Consider the following 23,023-nt stretch of genomic DNA (forward strand, 5'->3'; position numbering starts at 1 on the left):
ATTACCTTAAGACAGGGAGGGTGTTTCTCTGAATTTGAAGCTTGCTCTGTTGAGCTTCTAGACCCTGTTTATCTCCGTCTCTGCCCACAATGACGTGATTACAGGAATGCATACCCAGGTCAGTTTTTTATGTCAGTTCTGGGGATTTGAACTCAGAATCTCAAAACTTCAGAGTAAATGCTCTTAACACTCTTAACCATCTCCTCAGTCCTGAGAAGATAGTTCCTGACCATAATAAAGAAGGAGCCAGCTAGGGGTGATTTCCTATGCACCTCTAGTGCACACCTCTGTGTGCTCACAACTTCTTTATCTGATGGTAGAGAAACTACATGGGAAGTCCCATCCTTGCCCCCAGTGAAATGTCAGCTCCCTGGTATTTTCTGTGGCAACACAGGAATCAATCCGGCTGTACAGATGCCAGGGCTCCTGGCCCAACAGCTGCATTCACAGTTGAAGAATTTTCCTTTTTTCCAGTGAACCATCTTAACAAATATTGGTCTAACCTCTTTTGCTGCCATGGCAGAGCACATAAACACACACACACACACACACACACACACACACACACACACACACACACACCTGTCTTACCAAGCTTCTGGCTTCCTACTCTCTTACAATGGCTGAAAAAGGCACTCCACAGTACACAGAAAGGAAGCTAAAACCAGTAAGGGTGTAGAGGGGAGAAGGAGCTAGGTGCAGCCTCATAGGAAGTATCCAGGGACCACCATCATCCCGGAGAGCTTCAGAAAAACCACGTGGTTTTATGGGGCCATAATGATATTGTACTAAATTCTGACATTATGAACACCTCTCTTGGAGTTAAATCTGATAGTATCTATAGTATCATAACTTATAGAAGAGTTAGTCATTAATTCTATCTTTGTGAAGAGGTTAGGGGTGGGTGTGGGTGTGGGTGTGGGTGTGGGCCTGTGTGGGAGGTGGGCCTGCAGGTGTGGAGGCCAGAAGTTGCCATCAATATCTTCCACCATTGCCATCCGTCTTACCTTTTCGAGCTCCTTCTTCTGCAGCAAACACTGCTGACTGAGCCATCTTTCTAGCCCCCTACTTTCACCTACTAATCAGAGTTCAGTAGGCCTTTTTTTAAGTCCAATTTTCCTAATGATCTCCCTAAAATTCATGTTATCCCTAAGATAATGCATGGTCTTGATATTATCTGCATTAGCATTTAAAGAAACTCTTCCATACACCACTATAAGTGGTGTCAAGTACATCCTAGCTCTTATTCCCTCAACTTGTCCAGCAATCCCACCAGGCAGGACCTCTGTGGACCCATTTCACCGACAAGGAAATGAGTCTAAGGTTTCAAATGACTCACCTAAATGTTATAGCTGGTGAAGAGTGGTGGAGGTAGAGTCAAAGTTCTGCAGGTTCAGATCACTGTCCCCAACACACTGGGCAGTTTCATTTTTGTCAGCTGTTGGGTCCTATTTTTCCCTAAGTTGAAGTCCTTTTCTTTTCCTTTTTCTTTTTCTGTTTTTTTTTGGGTGGGGAGGGGGTGGGTGCATGTGTGGTTGGTTAGAGATAGGGTCTCTCACCACTGTGCATCTCTGGCTGTCCTGGAACTCACTATGTAAACCAATCTGCCCTCAAACTCATAGACATCTGCCTGCCTCTGCCTGGTCAGTGCTGGGATTAAAGGTTTGTGCCACCACAGCTGTCTAAGTTGAGCCTTTTCTTTTGCTATGACAAGCTAGACTAGAGAAGGCATGACTTCAGGTTTAGGAAAAGGTAAACACAGAGGCATTCAGAACAAGTTTTGCATGGAAGAAGTACTCATTACATGGTAACTATTAATTTTATTTGTATTTATCTTTAATTGCTGGTGAAATGTTGCTGAGAAAAGCAACATCAACACTACAGAAAAAACTGACCATCAAAGCTCTACCTGTATACTTTCAGGTGTATTGACTCCATCATAATTAAATTCTTCAGAGAAGATGATGCTGAACATTAAGGGGAACCCTAAGTACCCAAGCTGTCTGAGAGAATTGCAGTTTCAAATGATGTTCCCATTTTTCTCATGTGGATCAAAGACTTGGAGAATATAACCCAGTGTATAGGCTTTCAAGAATTGATCTTAGAAGCACTGATTAAATCAAACAAAAAAAAAAAAGAAAGAAAGAAAGAAAGGAAGAAAGAAAGGAAGAAAAAAAGGAAAAAATAGGTATATTTTTAAACGCTTCCACATCTTTTCCTCCTCTGGATCCTCAGAGTACCCTACTCTGTTCTCTGTGACAGATGCCTTCGTTTCATGATGACATAACTTGATCTGCGTTTCAATCCCTCTAGTGAAACATCATAGCTGAGTTAAAGGTAAGATGTTGAGAATGTACAAACACCTCTTTAAACTCACCACACCCCCTGCCTCCACACATGGAACACAAGGGTAGCAGTGGGGTTGCCATTTGAATTGAAATTTCTGTTCTGCCTCTATACGTGTGCATAAAAATAAACAAGTAAAATAAGCAAATAAGTAAATATTCCATAGTTGGAATGTGTCCTCATGACTACGAGATCTAGGCTGCCACCATTTCTTGCATAGAAATAGAAAATAGTTAGCTTCTCTTTGAGGTTTTCTCCACTCCTTCTTGGATACTATACTTAGAGTGGATTTTTTTCTTAAAGAATACTGACTATTCTTTGCTAAAGTCATACAACAGTGTCTGGTTATTTCAAAATATGACACTTCTTGACAAAGATTTCCCAAGCAGCTGAATGCCCAGCCTCCTTTCTACTACTTCTTACTTTGGTTCCTATTTCTAGTTTTAAATCTTTGGGCTTAAAAAATTCATTTACAATTTCATACATATACATTCTGAGTTTGGAGCACCCGCTACCCTCCCTTATGCCCTCTTCTTCCATGCATGACACAACCTTTGTAGCCATGAACTCACTCACTGCAGCCACAGTTACCTGCACACACGAGCTGCACAAGGGTGGATCTGTTGCCTTTTCATCATGCAAGAATAAGGGGCTCATGAGGCCTCACTCCTCACTGGGAGATTATGGGAGTTATAGGCACTGGGGGAGAGGCTATTATTTTCTTCAATAGTGTGGCCACTGATAAGTTATTTGTGATCCAGTAAACAATGCTCTCCTTGTGCTTGTGCTAAATTCAGTATTGTCTACACTCAATAAAATCTTGTTTGGCCCTTTAACAAGCTAGATTTTGCTTTCCCCCACCTTTGCCATGGCCTTGCCTCTCCCTGGAGCATATCCTACCTTTCTCACTTTTGTCTGCCCTTTTCCTCCTCACTCTGTGGGATAAGCTATTGCATTTTCAAGCAAGCACTTTCTAACTCCTCCAGCATGTCTTATGACCCAGACTTGTCTATAGAAAGCATTCACTCATTCCCAGCCCAGCCTGACACTATACTAGATTGCTCTACAGTAACCACTAGACTACAGGTTCCTACAGGATGGAGAACTTCTCTTTTATGTTCATCCTGTGCCTTCCATACAGTATCTCATAAATCAATGTTTGTTTAATGAATAGACAGAGGTTCCTTAAACATACTTTGTAGTGGGTAGCTATTCCAGCTTTGACCTGGAAGTACCACCCCCATTGAGGCTTCCGTTAACTGTCACACCTACAAGGTGGGGCCGAGACAGGAGTGCTTAAGACCTGAAATCCCGGATGTGCCGGCTCTCTTGGTTCCTGGATCCTGGATGCTGGAGGTAGACTGAGCAGAGCAGAGTTCTCCAGAGAACACCACTGGACTGCACTTCACCTTTCCCGGCCCCTGTAACCTATCCCTTTACTTGTAAGTTACCCCACAAAATGAACTTCTCTTTTAACTATGTGGAGTTGTCTTAATACTTCCACCAATAATAATTCATTGGTAAGAAACATCACCCAAGCAAAAAGAGAGACAATAGGAATTTTAATGCACAGAAAGTCCTGTAGAGACCCACAGGGAGCAGGAAGAAGCAGTGGGCCAGCAAACTCAATAGTGTCCAGGAAAAGAGAGAGAGAGAGAGAGAGAGAGAGAGAGAGAGAGAGAGAGAGAGAGAGAGAGAGAGAGAGGGAGAGAGAGGTGAAGGGAGAGGGAGAAGAGGAGGAAGAAAGAGGAGGAAGAAAAAGAGGGAGGGAGAAGGCCTAAAAGACCCAAGCTTCCTTGCTGCAACAGTTCTAGGGCATCCTTGCTAATGTTGAAGTAGTCAAATTGTCTCTCCACAGTTCTCCTTCCAGGGGTCCATGGCAAAAGGGAGGAAGAAGAGGAAAGGCTACTTGGTCTCCGCCTGAAAGCTGTTGCTTCCACAACGACTTCCATCCATAAGAAAAGATTTAAAAAGGAGAGACATTTGATAGAGTCAAATAATATCTTAGAAAAAATAAAAGAGAAAAAAATGAATAATTCCATTGGTTACAAAGTTCTCTGCTGTCTGTCCACGGAGAAACAGTTTGCTTTGGCCTTGCTGGCAAGTGTCTTGTGCCAGGCCCTTCAACTGTCCCCCAGCCCACCCAGGCCCCAGGATCCATGAAAGCAGTGCTCCCCCTAAGAGCGTCTCTGTGCTCTAGGAGGGTTGTACCCTCCCTCACCGGCCTTTGGTCTCCCCATACGTGTTTCGGGCCATGGACACCATCTTCTCCTCGCATGTGATTTTGGTGTCCTTGAGGATGCTGTACCACACCATTCCTGCGGGCCGGACCTCCTCACTGCGGCAGAAGAGATAGGGTATGGTATCCACACGGCTCTGAATGTAGGCGCTTCGCAAGAGACTAGAACAATGGCTGCTGACCCTCTCCAACCGCCGCAGGATCAGGTGTGCCTTCCTACAGGGCACAGAGAGACAGAAACAGGGGGAGTCAGAAGGGGTCATAACTGGGGTCAACAGATGTTGGACGACGTCTTACCCAAGCTATATTTTCTTACCCACTTCCAACAAACTTTAACTACTCAAGAGTTACCTGGGACTGTGATGAGTGTTCTCCTTTGACATTCAAGACTCTAGCTGAGGACTGAAGCCCCCCTCCTTTCCCAGAAGGATGACCTTAGATTTATCTTTTTCAATTGCATTGACTTACATTGTGATTTGTGGCATAATACCAGCCTTGGAGCTCTGATCAACAGACATTATTATAGTAATGACAAACATATTCACAGAAACTGATCATTGGAATTTGACACCATGTGCTGCATATTCATTGAATATGTAGCTCACATATGCTTAAAAACTTCTACATTTTTATCAAATATTCATATTACTCCTGACTGTTGTTTTTGTTTGTTTGTTTGTTTGTTTGTTTGACTCCCAGTTAAGAGGTGAGGAAACCATACTCAGAAAAATAAAACAATTTGACTAAGGTCAAATATTAGGTTGATCTCTCAAATCCAGCCCTTCTCCAACTGTCTGCGTTTTGTTTCTGTCAGTCCCATGCACCTGTTTCCTGTCATGATGTTTGGCGACCATGCCCCTGTGCTTTCTCTTTCATCGGAGCCTAAATATGAATGTCCGCAAATGAAAACTTCTCTTCAGTCCTCCACCCTATCTCTTGACTAGGGCTGACTGCCTTGCCCTCATAAGTTGCTTCTGAGAGTGCAGACGAGGCAGGCCCAGTGTCTGGCAAGGAGTATGCTTCCAATTCATCACTATTATGATGTGTCAGGACCAAAGTTAAACTGAATATTGATCTAAGCAAGAGTCATTCTGAGTGGTCATCACCATTTGGAACCTACCTGGGATCTTCTTTTAGCAGTAGAGATTGCTGGCTGCATAGTCTGAGCTAAGGGAGATCTGTGAGATCCCCTAGTCCAAGATTTCTTAACAGTACTACTAGTCATTCTTTCTTATAGGGACAGTCATGTCGGATGCTGGTCACCATCCTTGGGATTCAGCCCATGAGGTGGAAAGAGCACCACACATCTGTCAGGACAATGAAATTGGTTCCTGACATTTCCAAATATCCTTTCAAAGGACCTCTTAAGGACCACAGACTTATCTAGCCTGTCCTATTCTCATCAAGGATGTAGAAACAGAAGCTTAGAGAAGAAAAGAAAGGCTTCTTTCCCAGATCATGCTACACATGAAACTCTTATTTATCTGCATCTGGCATCTTTAAGATACCCAGGGGTGCTGGGGGCTGAGGAAAGTCTGTCTCTGTGTCTCTATGTCTCTGTCTCTGTCTCTCCATTTTTCTATGACCCCTTGAGACCCTGGGAGAGAAGGCATTTTATAACACAGACCCCACAAATTGGAGGCTATGTTAGGCACCTGTGTGGTGGTTGAAAAAGAACTGGACTTGTGTATTACATTTCGTGGGCATGATTTATGAGGTGCTTTTCAAAGAGTCCTCTTTGTATAGTTCACCACTTGTGTGGAATATTTTGTGAGAAGCCAAGAATTCACTATTTTATGATCACACTCTATCCACAGGCTTCTCTCTTCTCCCTCCTACCCCTATGATGAGCCTGAGGAATGTATTTCTCATCATTCCTTGTTTGAAGTCCTACTCTATTCTTATTTTTTATTGTTTACTTTTCAGATTTATGTACTTTATTTTATGTGCATGAGTTCTTTGCCTGCATGTATGTATGCATGGTACCACATACATGCTTGGTTCCCAAAGATGTCAGAAAAGAACATGAATCCCCTGGAGCTGGTACTAGAGATGGTTTTGAGTCACCATGTATGTTCTGGAAATGGAACCCAGATCCTCTGAAAGAGCAACATGTGCTCTTAATCCCTGAGCTTTCTCTCTTGTCCCTCTGCTCTTATCTTTTTAAAAGTATTTATTTACATGTATATATATATATGTTTATACAATATTTCTGTGTGTACATGTTTATGTGTGAGGTGAGCACACACCATGGTATATAATGGAGGTCTGAGGACAACCTTGGAAACTGGTCCTTACTTTCCTTTTTTTTTTTTTTTTTTTTTTTTTTTTTTTTAGCTACAGTCTCTCTTATTTCCCTGCTGTGCTACATATACCAGTTTAGATGTCCAGAGAACTTCTGGAAAATTCTCTAGTTTGCTCCTGTTTTGTCATTAGCATTCGGGGACTACAAACACTCACCTCTTTTTTGGATTTTTATATGAGTCGCAGGTATCTGAACTCAGAATACCAGGCTTTGTGTGGCATTTACATCCGCTAAGCCATCTGTCTCTAATCCTCTTCTGTTTTTTAATGGTTCTACATTCTTGAGAAATTTACCTGTCATCTCTAAACCTGCTTTCATCGAAAAGGGGGTATGGGAAGTTAAAGGAAATAAAGTAAATTCATGCTTGTTAGTTGAGAATATTTTCTAGTCAAGCTTTCATTCAGTAGATTCTATGAGAAAAGCCAGACAGGGGGAGACGGTGACAGAGGAGCCAGGAGCGAGGAGTTATAAAGTAAGTCACAGCACTGTAGGAGCACACGGGAGTCTAGCGGGACTATAGAGCGTGCAGCAGGGTGGGGCTACGGTTGCGTATGAAAGCTTCCTAGTGGAAGAGGAGCTTGTGTTGACTGTGGGATGCAGAAGAGAAAGCTTGGCAGGCAGCAGTGGCAATGATAGAGATAGAGGAATGCATAAAAGTCCTGGGGATTTGCAGCTACAACACAGTGCTTGCTCACAGGGTTCTGGGGATGGCTCGACAACCCTGAAGCGCTAGGAAGGAAAGAGGCTGTTGGCTTACTATCCATGTCCCAGTGTTATCGCTAATGTTTCCAGTAATAGTGGTTTAAACCCCAGCTCAGCCACCTGTTAACTAGGTGACAGTCAGCAAGTCGGTTCACCACTGTGCCTCAGTTTCCTTCTCTTACCTATGCAGTGTGAATAACTCTCTCTATAACATATTGTTTCAAAAATTAAAAACATGGAAACGCTGTGGCTGTAGCTCAGTTGGCAGAATGTGTGTGCAGTGTGCATGAATTCCTGGATTCAGTCTTCAGCAATGCACATGCCCAGCAGAGCGGCATGGGCCTCGAATCCTAGCATCCTCAAAGCAGAAGCAGGAGATCAGGCACCCAAGGCCATGCCTTGGCTATACAGTGAATTTGAGGTCACATCAAACACATGTGATTCTGTCTTAAAAAACAAATAAACAAATAAATATAATGGAAAAGGGATCACGAATCTATGTTAAACTTTCCACACGTGCTACTTTTGGTTATAGAGCTGTTTTGCAGGTAAGTGAGGAGTTTAAAATCAAACATTAAAAATACTTATTTTAAATTTATTCTTTGAGAATTTCAAACATGTATACAATGTATTTTGATCATATTCACACCCAATTTCCCTTGTCAAATTAAGTAGATAAATCAATGTTTTAACGGGATACAACATTATCATTCGTACAGTTTACACACAAGAACCACCCCATGGAGTTACAATGGAAAAAAATAATCACAAAAAGTCATGAAATGTTTTACATGAGCAATTTTGTATCAGGCCCCATTCATATCTGTACTCAGCCTCTCTAAACTTTAAACTGAGAGTGTAACTGAATGGGATCTGGCTTATTTAAAAATGTTTTTGGCAGCTTTGGAAATCGAGTAGTGGAAGTTAAGACTGACACCCAGAAGCCAGCCTGGGAGTGCATTTGGGCATTAGCTATTTCCCATCATTGTACTTAGGGACACTGGTTTGAATTTTCTCTGAGTTGGTGAAAAGCTACCTGTTCTGACTTCTCAACTACAAAAAAAAGGAACATCAGATGGCTCACTTCATAGGATTATAGTAGGTCTTAAGTTAATTAACTAACACATGTAAATCCCTGAAAGCTATAACACAATAGGCTTAGGATAGAAAGCATGTGGTATATGTTAGAAAATGTCTTCACTGTGATTACCAGCACAGCCATGGCCATCACTGCCACCACCATCATAGCTAACACCATCATTATAGTGTTCTTAGATATTGTTTGTCAATCAGGCAGTGGGGATAGGTTTGATCTAGCTGAACTCTAAGTGTCAATATTGCAGGAGGCTGACAGAGATAGTAGCAGTTTCTCACTGAGGAGCCGTAGTGATGAATGGAAAACATGAGGATATATACTATGTGAATATGTAAGAGGAGTACGTAATCATCAGCTGGGGAAGAGGCTCAGAGAGGTCTTCTCAAAGGGTGTAATGGCAAAGCTGTGTGGTCAATGATGGAACATAGGCTTCAGATAAATAAGAGACATAAACTAGCTGTTGATTAAAATGGATGGTGGAAAGAATGTATGGGAGGCCACAGCCGAGACAAGATCATCTAAATTTCCCTCATGGAATACTCATGGATTTTTATTTTATTCTCTGGGCAATGGAGAGCCATTGGCTAGTCCAGACAGTCATAAATATAAACAACAAATGACAACATGAGTCTGGAAAGGGTATTTTTTCCCAGCATGCCTAAATGCTTTGCCTCCCAAAGCCTGGCCATTTCCTCAGAAAGAATTATAGAATTCCATTATTCAAAGCCTCCCTCTGTAAAGATGGGAAAATGGAGCTTTGGTATGAGGAAGTTATATTAAAGGAATGACTTCTGTTAATAGTGAATAAATCCAGAACTGTACTCCTGATGGTATGGAGTTGATGCAAAGTCATTAGTTCTAGCATCCGCAATTCAAGTTCTAGGTCGATTATTTAACAGCTATGTGGATTATGAGGAAATTCTTCAACAAGACTCATTACTTTCCACAGCTGTCAAGTAGAAATGGCAATAGTGATAGTGGCAGATGAGACAGCACAGGTGCTTGCTTGGCTCTAAGTAAATGTTAGACACACACTAGAGTGGTATTGATAGGAGAAAAGCTGGGCCTTAGAACCCATTCCAGTTCTTTTATCCTCAGTTTCACCACTAGAAAAGCAGGATTCAGGATACTGAATCTGCAGGGACAGGAACCCAGCACAAGCAAGCATGTAGCAGCCACCAAATCAAACTTTGCATTTAGACAACAGAGGATACTGGGAATAGAGCAGGTACAGATGGATTGGAGGTGCCCAAAGACAAGGATGAGCAAAAGACACCAAAGGCCAGAGTTCTAGGTAATAAGATCTAGGCTATGGAGAACCATTAATCAAAGATCAGGTATGCTTCAAGCATTCCCAGGAGGGGAATCCTAGTTCAGAGGGTCCTATTTCAGAGGAAATGAAATATCCCTCGCTGGAGTTGGGACAGATGTCTGCTGAGATAGGAGGCAAGCGATGAAGGAAGAAGATTAATTTCTCATGTATTAGCAGAAAGAATTGGGAAAGGTGACTAATGAAGGAGTCAGGAGTTAGACCTAGCTACCAGCTCTCTGGAAATTGCAGAACCTTTGATGGACATTCTATTTCCAATACTACTACCCAATTAGTCATTGATCCAGGCCCCTCTTTTTCCTCCCTACCTCTCAAGTTGATCTTAAATGTCTCCGGGTTAGGTAATACTAAGTTAATGAGAGTCAAGGGCATGTACATCAAGGCTGAAAGAAATTCTTCAGAATTGAAGAGGGCAGATTAAAGTAGATAAAGTCTCCATTCACTTTGCCCTGGCCAGGCCACAGCTGGAGAAAACAGACTTGTTCTGGTAAAAGGAACAGATGACATTAATAAACTGTAGTCAGACTGAGATGTTGGAGGACTTCTGACAAGCTAGCCTGCTGAACTCAGGACAGGAGGAGAGGGGAAGAGAGGTAATCAGGAAACTGTGCTGTTTTACAACTGCAGGCAAGTGGGCAAAGAGCTGAGCGTGGGGATGGAGTGGCCACTATATGTCAGACCATCTAACATCAACACTCATCACAACACCAGAGTCTATGTTCAACTCCCATTCTATGGGTGGTAAAAATGAGCCAGTGACAAATACATGATTTGTCTCATGTCTGTGCTGCAAGGCACCAAGTGTTACAAAGAAAACATCATCCTAACAATGTCACTGTAATAGTTATTTTTTAAACATCCTTAGAACTTGAGTCTTATAAGATTAATGTGATTTTTTTTAATATGGTCATGGGCTCCCCATCACTGCAGGTGACCACATTAATTTCATTTACAAAAGTGCCTGCCTATAGCCAGAATTAGAGTGAGTATTTCTTGTGAATGTTTTTTTGTGTATATGTGGTGTGTGTGTGTGTGTGTGTGTGTGTGTGTGTGTGTGTTTTCCATGTATATGTATGTGGAACAAGCATGTGTAACTATATGTATACAGGTATGTATGTGTATTTCATGCATATATGTGTGGTGCACATATGTGTAGCTACATGTGTACAGATGTGGGTGTTGCATGTATATCTTTGTGTGTACATGCATGTATGTGTGTGTGTGTGTGCATGCATGTATATTTGTGTGTAAGCTCAAAGTTTACAGGGAAAGTCTTCCTCAGTCACTCTCGACCATATTCATTGAGGTAGACTCTCTCGGTTTAACCCCAGAGCTCACATGACATGGCTAGCAGCGTGCCTAGCCAGTTTACTCTGGGGATCCTTTTCCCCTGCCTTAGGAATGACAGAATTTTATGCATGCCATCTCACTTACCCAGTATTTACATAAGTGCTGGGATCCTGCTGCAAGCCACAGGAAAATGTAATGGAATCAAGCTACTATCACAAAAGCTACTACTTAGAAAGGTCAAGGATTTTTCCAAAGGTCAAGCCATGGCTTAAGGGGTCTTGGTGATAATTTAGCTTTTGTATATATATTAGCTGTTTCCTGCACTGATTTTCTTGTATGATATGTATGTTTCCAAGAACTCCTAACAGTGTATTTATCTAATATATTTCTCAAGCATTCTAGAGTATAGCAGCAAACAGTCTCCTGACTTAAGGTAAACACCCTTCTGGAGACACCACCTAGGGGACAGCTAGGTGTATAGCTTTATTTCTTGTGCAAATGAAGCTCAGAAACCTCCTTTCTCTCACAGCCCAAATGTCATTCCAGAGCAACTGACTCAGAACAAAAGGGCTTTTTGCATACCAGGTGCAATGTAGCTATAAGGAAGCCTTCCTAGATCCAAGCAGAGTTACTCCACCCTGCCAGTATATGGCAGCATAGGAAAATAGAGTCAATTTTATTTCAGTGACTTATAGACTCCTTTACCTAACCTGTAAGATTGTATTTGAGTACATTTATGATAGACTAGTAATGTTTCACCTAACCACTTATAAGAATATATTTTGAGCACATAAATTCCCTTTCTGACTTATTGTAGGCCTTATCTGACCTGACCTCCTCTATTTCCTCACCATTTGGATTGCAAATGAAGCTGGTTATCACAGCTCTGGTAGGGAGCTTGGGAGCTTTGTTTGGTATGGTAAGGGTCAGGCTGCTGGTAAGACAGAGACAGGGTCCAGGAGAGAGAGGGGAAGGAACTACAATGGAGAAGAATGAGGATGAAGATGAGGATGGAGATGGAAAAGAATTAGAGTTATGAGAGGACAGGAGGAGAAGGGACAGAGAGGAGCTAAGTATAAGAACAGAAAGAAAACTGACTCAGAAAAATGAAGCATATGAACTAAAGAGTTTCATGTACATAGATTCACTTAATATAATCAAAGATTAGATTATCAGCTGGTTGTAGATTCTTCCTGGACCCTGGAAGAGGGCTATTGAGGAGCTGGCCCCCCATAGTCCCTGTTAGGATCCAAACTCCTCCAAACTTGTCCTCATATTTTCTTCCTGTACAGCAAGTATCCTAGGTACTGAGTTATTGCCCCAAGTCCCTACTTGTGTGTTGTCAGTGAAAGGAAGGTGCCTTGATTTACAGGAAAATGCCATCCAGTGTGCCTTTGAGAAGCAGTTCACGAGGGCACCTAGTGTGACACACTCACTGAAACACTGCACTCCAGAGAGGAGAGGACCACATTCTTTGAGGTTCTTTTCATTCCTCAGGGTCATTAGGAAATTCCATCTGCAGGACATCTCCCAAAGCCTCCCAGCTACCTCTACTAGGCTTTCCCTTTGTTACTGACACATTCTACTTCTCTGTTCAGAAGCATAGTATATGCCCTCCCAGTTGTGTGCACATTTTGGAATACAATGTGTCACACAGAACAGGATGCCAGTTTGACATTGCAAGACTGTATTTTGAATTGGGACTTTGACTCATGTGACCTTGAACAATTTACATATCCAGAAGGCTTCTCTGTTGCTTAATTACCAATCTACTGTTCAGAAAGTGAGTGATATGTAAATGGCCAGGTCCATAATAGTTGCTCAGCTAACATTTCCCTGTTGCAAGAAGAATGGATAATACATACAAATTGACACAAATGTAGGAAATTTTCAGTCCTCAGTTCTCAAAACATCTCAATTTTCTAGCAAGGGGCAGTAAAGGCAATGAAGTAGCACAAGTACATCATGTGGACCCAAGGCAGGAGTTAGACAAATTGGCAGGTGGTTTGTACAAATTCATCTATAATAGCAAAGATAGCTAGTTAGTATATAATAGGGAACTGGAATACTGTGGTATACATTCTTACAGCTCCCCGATCATAGGACTTCACCTAAAACCACATTTAGATATATGTCAATGGGAAGACTCTCAGCAAGTGTATTGCTAAAGTATAAGTAAGCAGATGATGGCATGCATGTTTGGTAAACACAGCATAGATCAGATATGAAGACATGGTCGCAAATGTAGATATCACGAAACCCATGTCTATTCCCCTTTCCCAGAAATATATGTGTCTATATTTACATCTGTCTATAGAAAGTTATATACAGTCAATTATCTTACTTCTGAAGTAGGTCTGGAATGACAGTATTCATACTTACAAAATTTCTACTTCTTTATTTTGTATACCTCTGTATGATTTGTATGCTGTTAAATAAGTTATACTTATGTTGGAATGAAATAACAATATTTCTACTTGGAAAACATGAGTGCACTAACATATAATTGAGCTTGTGTGGTCAACTGGAGTAATAAAATCATGCTGAAATGGCTTCTTAATAGTTCATGAGAAATATTTTCAAAAATCCTCAGTCAAAATTTAGCCTCAACCTCTTGCCCCAAAAGAATGTCAGCATTTTCAGTAGATGCACATTCTCAACATGTTAATAATTAGAGAAAATGTGTTAAAAGAACGTTTACATTGCTTGGTTCTCCTCTGTGTTTCCTCATAAGAAAGCATGGGATCCATTTTCTTCATTTCTTTTTTCTTCAACATGGGGCCTCTCTATGTATATCAGTTATTTTCTGTTGCTGTGATAAAATTGCCATTGCCAAAAGCAACTTAAGGAACAGTTTATGTGGCTGACAGCTCCAGAGGCTTGGAGTCCGTAATGGTGGGAAAGCCCTGGAATAGGAGCAGGAAGCTAAGAGTTCACATCTCTATCACACACAGGAAGCAGGAGAGTGAGCAGGAAGTGGGGAAGAGGCTATTAACTTTCAAAGCCTGCTGCTTCCAGCAACTACTCCCTCCAGTTCCACAGCCTGCTCCAACACCACCAACTTAGGGACCAAGTGTTCAAACGTATAAGCCACAGAGGGCACTTCCAATTTAAACCACAATACTTTATGTTTTGTTGGCCACGGTGGACACAGACTTGAAATCTCCCTGTATCAGCTTCCTGGGTGCTGGTATTACAAGGATGCACTATGAGGCCTGGCCCATGAGACTTGGCAAAGAGTTCATTTCTTGAAGGAGTCAGTATGATCTTGGAAGACTCTAGTGTATGTTTCTAGGTTCACTTACTCTCCTTAAGGGTCCGGTGATGGTTGTGCCAGCTCTTCTCAGATGAGGCAGGTACCTTTGTCTTTTAAGGTCGAGAAGGATCTCAGGTTGAGCCAAGCCTGTGATAACTCTGTGATCTGTTAGCAATGTCTTCCATAGAAGTTAACATGGCTGACAAAATCAATCAATCATTTCTAGCTCAGATAGACCAATTTCTCTGAAACCAGATCTTTTCATTTTCCTCTCCTCCCATTACCCTTTCATTTGACCAAATGTAACTGAAACTACTGTGAAGCTCAAGAGTGGTCAAGGATGCTCTAAGCCGAGAAAATTCTGGTCCCTGGCCACCTATGAGCTCAGCTTTTCAAGTCTCCTAATAGGAACCTTATGGTGGGACAGCTGGGTGTCAGCGGGTCTTCTTTGAGCAGCTGTTAGCAGTAACCTATAGTTGTCATGAGAACCAGGCTCTGGGGAAAACGAGCCTGATAGATTTATTAGGCCAAGGTAAGAGATGTCCTTTTGTCACTAAATTTTATGGGGGCATGCAAACCCAGACCGAGGAAGGAGTTGAAAACATTTGGGGTTGGAGATGATATAGGCCAAGAGAATTCGAACAGGGTTCATGTTGTGTCAACTCTTGGGAAAAGCTCCTTTTCTCCCCAGTCATCCTGGGTCTCCAGAAACAGGATGTCAGGCTCGAGGTGAAATGACATTCATGTTGTCTTCATTTTCTGGTTTCTGTGTCCTTCAGGGCTTTCTGGTTCCTTGGTGCCAGCTGGAGGAGACTTTAGAGTTAAGCCCCTTTGCATTACAAATGAGGTCCAGAACAGAGGTAGAACTGATTCCAGGTCTTTCAGTAAAATAGGTGGCAAAGTAGGACATGAACCCGTGGCTCCTGGCCCAGACAAGTGTCTTGCCCCCTCTCCTTTACAGGTTGGTTCTGCACACTTGCTAACCCTGGAGAGGCAGAACAAATTTATTCAAATTGCTCTTTTAAAAGCCTTTATGTAACTTCTGGGGTAAAGAACAAACTTCTGAGTAGGACTTCACAAAAGCCATCAAGATCTGACCCTAGTTAAACTCTCCATCCTTGGTTTTTTCACCCCCCCTCCCCGCCCCTTTACTCTCTCACCTTGAACTCTCTGTTTCAGTGATATTTATAGTTCCTGACTACAGTATATATCTCTTACCTCACCACTACTCTCATTTTTTGCGCTGGGTTTCTCCTGATGAAAACACCCCATCCCCCTTGCACCTGGCAGGCTGTTCATTCTTTGATTTTTAACCATTAGCTTCCCTTTCTGTGGCAGGGATTCTCCTCGGGGTTTGGGTCTGCATTCCCTGCTCTATCAGCCTAGCCCTAAACCCTTGTCACTCTCAGGCATTTTTAAACCAGCAAAACTGGCATCACCTGATCGTGTGTTCAAAATGCAGACTCTGAGGTTCCTCCCAGCCCACCGAGTAGACAGGAATTTTAACATTAACATTTGGGACCCTCTGCTGTGTGCATTCTTTCATTCTCCTTCTTCACAGAATGCTTCTTGTAGTATGCTCCGCTGTAATTGTCTGCTGACAGTATTTTCTTCTCTAGATGCTAAACTATGTACCAAGCTTGAGCAGCTTTATTCACTCATTTCCAGCCCTCAGCAAAGGGCCTGAGAAGTTATCACGTAAAATGCATCTGTACATCGGTGAATGAAGAGAAGTCTCAAGTCCTTTGATATCTAGAAGGTCATTCCATTCTTTTGACCTTAGAGTTCTGGATGCCGTTATTTCCAAATGGAATGTATACATCCTTGAGAGCATAGAGAGAATTAAGGGACACTTGAGGTTTAATGGGTGTGGAAGTACGCAGCAGATATTTGGAGGATGGGCTGTATCAGAATGAATCCAAAATCATCTGTGCATATACTCACAGACTCATTCCACTATCCAATTAACCAGTGGCTAATAATTTAGCATCTACTTTCAAGAGTGAATAAAGCGCAAAAGATCACTAACCATGCGTGCATCACTTACTTTGTATTGGAGAGGAAAGGTGATACATTAGCAAGCACAGAAACCAATATGATACTGCAACGAGTGAGTGCAAGATAGAGAATGAAAACACGAGGTTGGCATACAGTAACGGGGTGGGGATTTTAGAATATCTGAGGGAGTGCCATTCTAGTTAAGACCTGGGGTACTGCAGGATACTCATTTAGGAAAATAATTCCACTCGTATGAGAGAGAGAGAGAGAGAGAGAGAGAGAGAGAGAGAGAGAGAGAGAGAGAGAGAGAGAGAGAATGCTACTGTGTTAGTTTACCCTGATCATCTTATAAACAAGCTAGCTAAAGGACAGAACAAGGCGGGCGCCCTTTGACTCTTGCTGACATGCCAGTGTGGGTCACTAGAGCAGTCTCAGGAAACTGGGAGACATGTGTAGGGGCTACAGACAGTGGCTGGGGACCGGGTGTCTGAAGGTTGGCTGATTATCACTGCCCATTACCAAATAAGTAGCCTTCCTCTATGGGCAGCTAGAAGGCCTTCCTGGAAAATTTATGTCTTAGAGGGTCATAAAGGATGCTAGCAAGTTATAAAGAAAGGCATGGGGCTCTGGTTTTGTTTCTACCCAAACTCTCTGAGTCCTGTGGGAAAGCCCAATAAAGCTGAATGTCTTTTGCTATGTCCATGGGTAAGATAGCACTGAAGTGATTCACATGGTTTTCATCCGAGACTGTGGACTGCTGCTGACCAATCTTCCATTAGCTTTTATCTAAAGAAACTTCCTTTCATGTGAAAGGAAGAAAGTTGCACTCAGGGGCCCAACAGAACTGATAAGACCCACTGCAGGGAGAGATCTCTTTTTTATCCTTTGAACAAGTGTTCATCAAATCTCCTAGCATTCCAGAACGGCCTCAAACTCATCTCAGCATGAGAGTTCCAGGCAGCTTTAGCCACCATGTGTAACTCTAGGAAGTTCACTTAAACCACGTGGGATTTCCACTTCTTGACCACTGAGATGTGGGAACAATTATCCTGTGGGGGACATTTTGAAGCTTTTCAAAGCATGGACTACTACCCGCTAAGTATTTCAGAAAGTCACACATTTCTCTCCAATGCTACTTGATGCCTTTCTGAGAATACTGCACGGGCACCCTGGGGCTGCTACCTCAGCAGCCTGTAGAAGGCCTCACAGCTCAGAGCTTCCAGGTGGCCTCACCTCCTGTGCTCCTTGCTTCCGACTGCAGTCTGAGGTATTCTTCTCCCTGTGAGATCTGATAATGCTGCCCTCACACCCCAGTGTAAAAACACTTGGAAAGCTGCCCATTACCCCAAGGAGATAATCTGAACTCCTTGAGCCCACTTCAAGGACATTCAAGATTTGGCCCCTGCTGGTCTCTCCTTTCCTGCTGTTAAACCTTTTGCCCCAAATGCTCAGAAATCCTTTAGTGCCTCCCAACATTGTGCTCCCCAAAGGTTTAGAAAGAATTCTTGTGGGGCAGGGGAAAGGATTTAGATTGGTACTCAGGAAAATCCCAGATTTCATGTTGAACAGCAGCGAGCCAGATTTGAAAAAGTGCTTAGATCTCCTCCTTCATTCCCTTCCCTCCCTCAAATTTAAAATTTGCTTTAAAAAATTGCTTTTAAAAGTGATCTTGGTTGAAAGATGCTGTGCCTTTTTTAAAATTAATTTTTATACAATGTATTTTGATCAAATTCTCCCTCCTCCCCAACTCTCCCTAGATTCTTTCTATGTCCTTACCCACCCAACTTCCTGTTCTGTCCTTGACACTTCTTTTGAAAATATTTTCACAGGGCAGTTTCATGCTCTTCTAGAATTGAACAATATGCTTCTTCTGTTCCATTTTTGTTGTTCTAGTATCTTGAGTTATTTTATTAGTGATTAGGGTAACTTTTCTGTTAAGGGCGGCTAGCACTGGTTTTCCCTTACAAGAAGATACAGTGTTATTTTAGTGAAACCCATTTCCAGTAAGCAGCCATCTCTTCCTGCTTCCCAACCTTTATCCTGACATGACTGTGTTCATCACCACCCACCTTTCTTTATTTGACACAGCCCCTGTCAGGGTAGGGAGAGAAGGTCCGGGAAAATCAATGAGAGGCAAAAAGCATTTGGTCCACCACCCACACTCCTAAATCCATACCTGGGTCCTAGCTCGTCCTCACTTCTCCAGACAAAGTCACCAAACTTTTCGTAGTGGGAGTTGTAGTGGTGCTGGACTCGGAAGAGCATGGAGGCAGAGACCTCCATCAGTGTGTTGTAAGCAGTTTGCTGTTCCTTGCCGCTGGTGTAACCATTGTAGAGGTTGTAGATCTTGTCTGCTATCTCTGACGGGGGAGAAGCAAGAGCACATCACTGACGGTAAAGGCAAAAGGGGTGATGGACACCTGCTTCACAAAAAGCAAGGCATAGCTGGATGGGGTTTCACTTGAGTGGTCCCTGGGGATAGAAGAATCTCCATTCCATCTAAAATATGTCATTGACTAGTTGAGTCCAGTTTTCCTATGTGTAACTAAGGATAAGGATGACTCCTCTAGGGGTGTACTGGAAGAACTAAGTTAGGAAATAAGTGCAAAGTGGTCAACCTAGAACCTGGCAGAAAGTTAGCACTCAAAGTCTAAGCTTAATTAGAGGTAATAGCGCTGTGTTAAGGATTTAACAAAAACTCCAAAGAAATGCGAAGGCTCCAATAAATTCTTGCCTTCTCTTGATGTCTTCCTTCTGTCTCACATCTCAAGTGTTCCCAATGTGTTTCTGCAGTCAGGTTAAATAGATCTATGTTCAACAACCTTATGAAGGAAGTCCAGATGCTTCATCTTGTCATTCAGGGCCATTCCCACTCCCCCAGACTCCACTAACCAATGTGACTTAAATGAATCATGAGTAGATGGTACATCCTCTCAGCTCTGAAGGCTCTGTTCAAAGTCTGTATGTGTCTTCACTTTGTTATTAGCATTAGTTGACCTCAAGAGAATCTAAGGCACTTGGAGTTAGAATGAGAAAGGCACCTAATTTGTACTATTTTCTACTCCAATTTTTCAACAGCGTATCCATTGTTTTAAAATGATATTGGAACTATCCAGAAAACATCACAAATCCCATTGTCTTGAGGCTCAGGAGCCCATTGGCCCCTCTTATCCAGTAGCACATAAAACAATATTACTAAGCTCTTTGCTAAGTCAATAAAAGCGTGTGTCTCTCCATCAACAATGAGAAGTTCCAAAGGTTACAAACTTACCTCTACTACATTGACTGGACCAGGTCATTGGGGAAAGGTCTGCCCAATGTAAGGCACTAGGACCTGTGGCTACCATCATTGTTTGACTGTCTAGATCTAGAAGCTGTATCTACATGCTGTCTGAGTATGTGGTCAGTTTGACTGACTACTGTATTAGTTTCAGATGTGCTTATCTAATGTTTTCACCTTCATAGATCAGGGGAGGCTAAAAACAAAACAAAAACAAGTTTAATTTTGTATGTTAAATTTGACTGACAGACACCAGTGGTTGTCCAGGGTTGAAGGTTCAGAGGCTACTTCCTACTTCGTAGAATGGGACAGTGTGCTGTGACAAGATAATGTCACCAGGGGTGCAAAAAGATTAGTCTTCAAGGTGTCACTGACTTGCCAGCTCTGGCTTCAGTAAAAGTCATTGGTAAGCTCCTACGGCTAGAATACAGGCCCTTATCCTTACCATTTCTTGCCTATGGTTGAGCAAGTCTGACCACCAGCAAAGATGTTGGTAGTCCATCTCAATTTGTTCCTTCATTATTATGATTAATTTAATTTTATGTTATTCCTGCTCCTTAGTTCTGACTGCCCCGCCCCACCCCTCCTCTCTCTGTGGTAGTTAGTGACTTTGGGTACAAAATGTAGATAGGGAAAAGGCAGAACTTCCCTGATGAAGGCAGAGATGAGTGACTTACCTTCAGCTTTATTGTCATCCACCAGTGGACAAGCTGTCCTCAGAGTTACTGTGCTGAGCTCTGAGTGCCTCCCTCGAGTGTCCACAGCATACAGAGTGAACCTGTAACACAAGACAACACCAGAGTGAGACCTTCCAGAAGGGTCTGGGAGCTGAAAGGAAAAACAAAAAACCATGGCCACAGGGAATGTTCCAAAGAACTCAGGGATGCCTAAGCTGCTGGAAAATTATTTTTAAAATAATGATAATTATAAAATTACAAAGCATGTATCAGGCGTTAAAGGCCTGCTGGGCACTTTGCAGTTAGTCTTCTAATTTGCAATTAGGCAAACCCAAAAGGCAGAGACATACCATGAACCATCTTTCACAATGAGGATGCTAAACCTTAGAATGTATATCTTTTCTTGGATTCATTGTTATTGAAAGCAGAATAGAGGTCTGGATCCAAACAGTCTAAGTCTAGGGTATAAGAAGTGAGCCTCAATGATAAACTGCTGGATGAATATCCTCATTTACGTGTTCATTCATTCATTCATTTGTTCATTCATTTTAAAATTACTTACTAAGCACTAACTGTTTCCTGGGAATTGTTTTAGAAGCTAACTTCTGGAACAAGAGATTGTGCATAACATTAATCAAAAGCTAAAACAACAAAATCCACAACAGAACAACCAAATGATGGCAAATGTGATGAAAAAATGCAGCAGGATTCCATGGAAAAGAACAAGTGGCAACGTAGGATGCATGAGCATTTGGGAGAGGATAGTCCCTGGATGTCTTTCTAAGTAAGAAAATGTTAGCTAAGACCTGGCCGTTGAGAAAGAAGCAATGCATGGGTGGAACATCGGGAGAAGAACATTGCAAGAACTGTAAAGGAATCCCTGTACATGCAAAGGCCCCGAGGAGAGAAAGAACAGGCGGAGGAAGAGGCCACTGGTATGGCCAAGGCGAAGCCAACTGAGAGGGGAGGTTATTGGGAGCTATAACAAGAAATTTGGTAATTATTCTAGCTACAAGGCATGTCCCCACCTTCTCATTTCATCTGAAGCTCAATGCTACCTAGGTGGGACTCAACTCAGCCTGTGGGCTTAGCTAGAGAGATTGGTGACATCAGACCTGGTGGATTCAGAGAACAGAGTTCCTTTGAGAGAAGCATCTCTGAACATTGAGGAGGTCCTATGGCCCTTACTCTCTTCAGGTCTGTGAGCACTGTAGCTTACACAAAGTCTAAGGAAGGAGAAGACAGTACTCTCCAGAGAAGGTACAGCATAGAGACCAGAGATAGCAAGAAGAGAAGTGCTGTCCTAGCACCCTTCTCTACCAGGAGCACAGGCAGATGTATGAAGTGAATAGAGGGTTCCCTCGGTTAAGTAGAAAAGCCCGAGTTCTACTTTCCCTATTTCCATTCTTACTTACTCAGCACCCCAACTGAGCTCATGTTATAAAATGGACTTAGTGCCCTGACTATGAAGCTGCAGAACAGTCAGTCCCAATTGACTGTGCATATTGGGCACTTAATAAATATACATTCCTTGCACAAATTTATTATCATAAACTAAGACCTTGATATGCTTCAATCACTGAGCTAAACAGTTTAACTCACCAAGCAATTCTAAAGGAGACATACAATTACCCTCTTTATTGTATACTTGAGACTCAGAAAGGAAAGGCACCTTGCCAAGAATCACACAGTGATTACTGGGACTGACAATTCAAACTTAGATTTGTTTGACTCCAAAGTCCATGAATGAAATTGCTGCCAACTGCTGTCTTTTGGACCCAGATCTGCAGATATCTGTTGTAGGAATTCGACCCATTCAGCCAAATGGCATTGACCAGACTCCCGTGGGTTCTCACTTCAGATATCAACCATATACAGATAAAATTCCAACTAGCTAGACTTGTGGAACCCCAGCTATGCTGAGATGGTGCCATCTCAGGTATTTTTCTAATCTTAGGAAACCATTCTCAAATAATCATCCTTATAATTACCCTGTTTCAGGAGAGGAGATCCAAGGTAAAATAATAAGCAATCTGTACAGAGCCACAGGCTTCGAGAGTGAAAGAGGCAAGCCTGTGGTCTGTTGTAGCCTAGACCTTCTTGCTCTGAGTGACTCTGTTCGCCTCCAGTTCCAACATTCACTGGCTAAACCAGTCTGGACTTGGTAATCTACCTAGACCCTCCCAGCTTTGATACTCCATGACCTCAAGACTCAAGGTTGTTTGCATTCAAGGGTCAGGGAGTAGGAGCTTCTCAGTATAAAGAAAGGTGAAGACAGAGAAAGGATCCTGGTGTTAGAGATGACCAGATGTGGTTTTATTCTAGTTCTGACTTTATGTCTTTGAGCCTGATGGTTTTTCAGTGTCGCTCTTACCCCCAAGGAAAAGTCACAAAACACAACTGAATCCACTAACAAGAGTTTTATCAAGACAAGGAGGAAGGGATAGATGTGATCAGGCCTGTGGAAGGACATATGTGAGAAAGAGGGCAGGGGAGGGGCAGAA

At 42.4% G+C, this 23,023-nt stretch overlaps 1 protein-coding gene across 4 annotated transcripts in view; it reads right to left on the reverse strand.

Moving 5' to 3' along the window:
* Positions 1 to 1,800: 1,800 nt before the first annotated feature.
* Astn2 (astrotactin 2) overlaps positions 1,801 to 23,023 on the reverse strand; it is a 952,034-nt gene continuing 930,811 nt past the window's right edge. For all 4 annotated transcript variants that reach the window (XM_076564364.1, XM_076564363.1, XM_076564362.1 and 1 more), the window contains 3 exons: positions 20,520 to 20,620; positions 18,739 to 18,922; positions 1,801 to 4,801 (listed from right to left, as the gene is read on the reverse strand). In XM_076564364.1, the coding sequence (XP_076420479.1) occupies positions 4,564 to 4,801; positions 18,739 to 18,922; positions 20,520 to 20,620 (523 nt within the window). In that variant the 3' untranslated portion in view covers positions 1,801 to 4,563. The remainder of the gene's footprint in view (positions 4,802 to 18,738; positions 18,923 to 20,519; positions 20,621 to 23,023) is intronic.

This window comes from Peromyscus maniculatus, chromosome 2 (assembly GCF_049852395.1).
Source record: "Peromyscus maniculatus bairdii isolate BWxNUB_F1_BW_parent chromosome 2, HU_Pman_BW_mat_3.1, whole genome shotgun sequence".
NCBI lineage: Eukaryota > Metazoa > Chordata > Mammalia > Rodentia > Cricetidae > Peromyscus > Peromyscus maniculatus.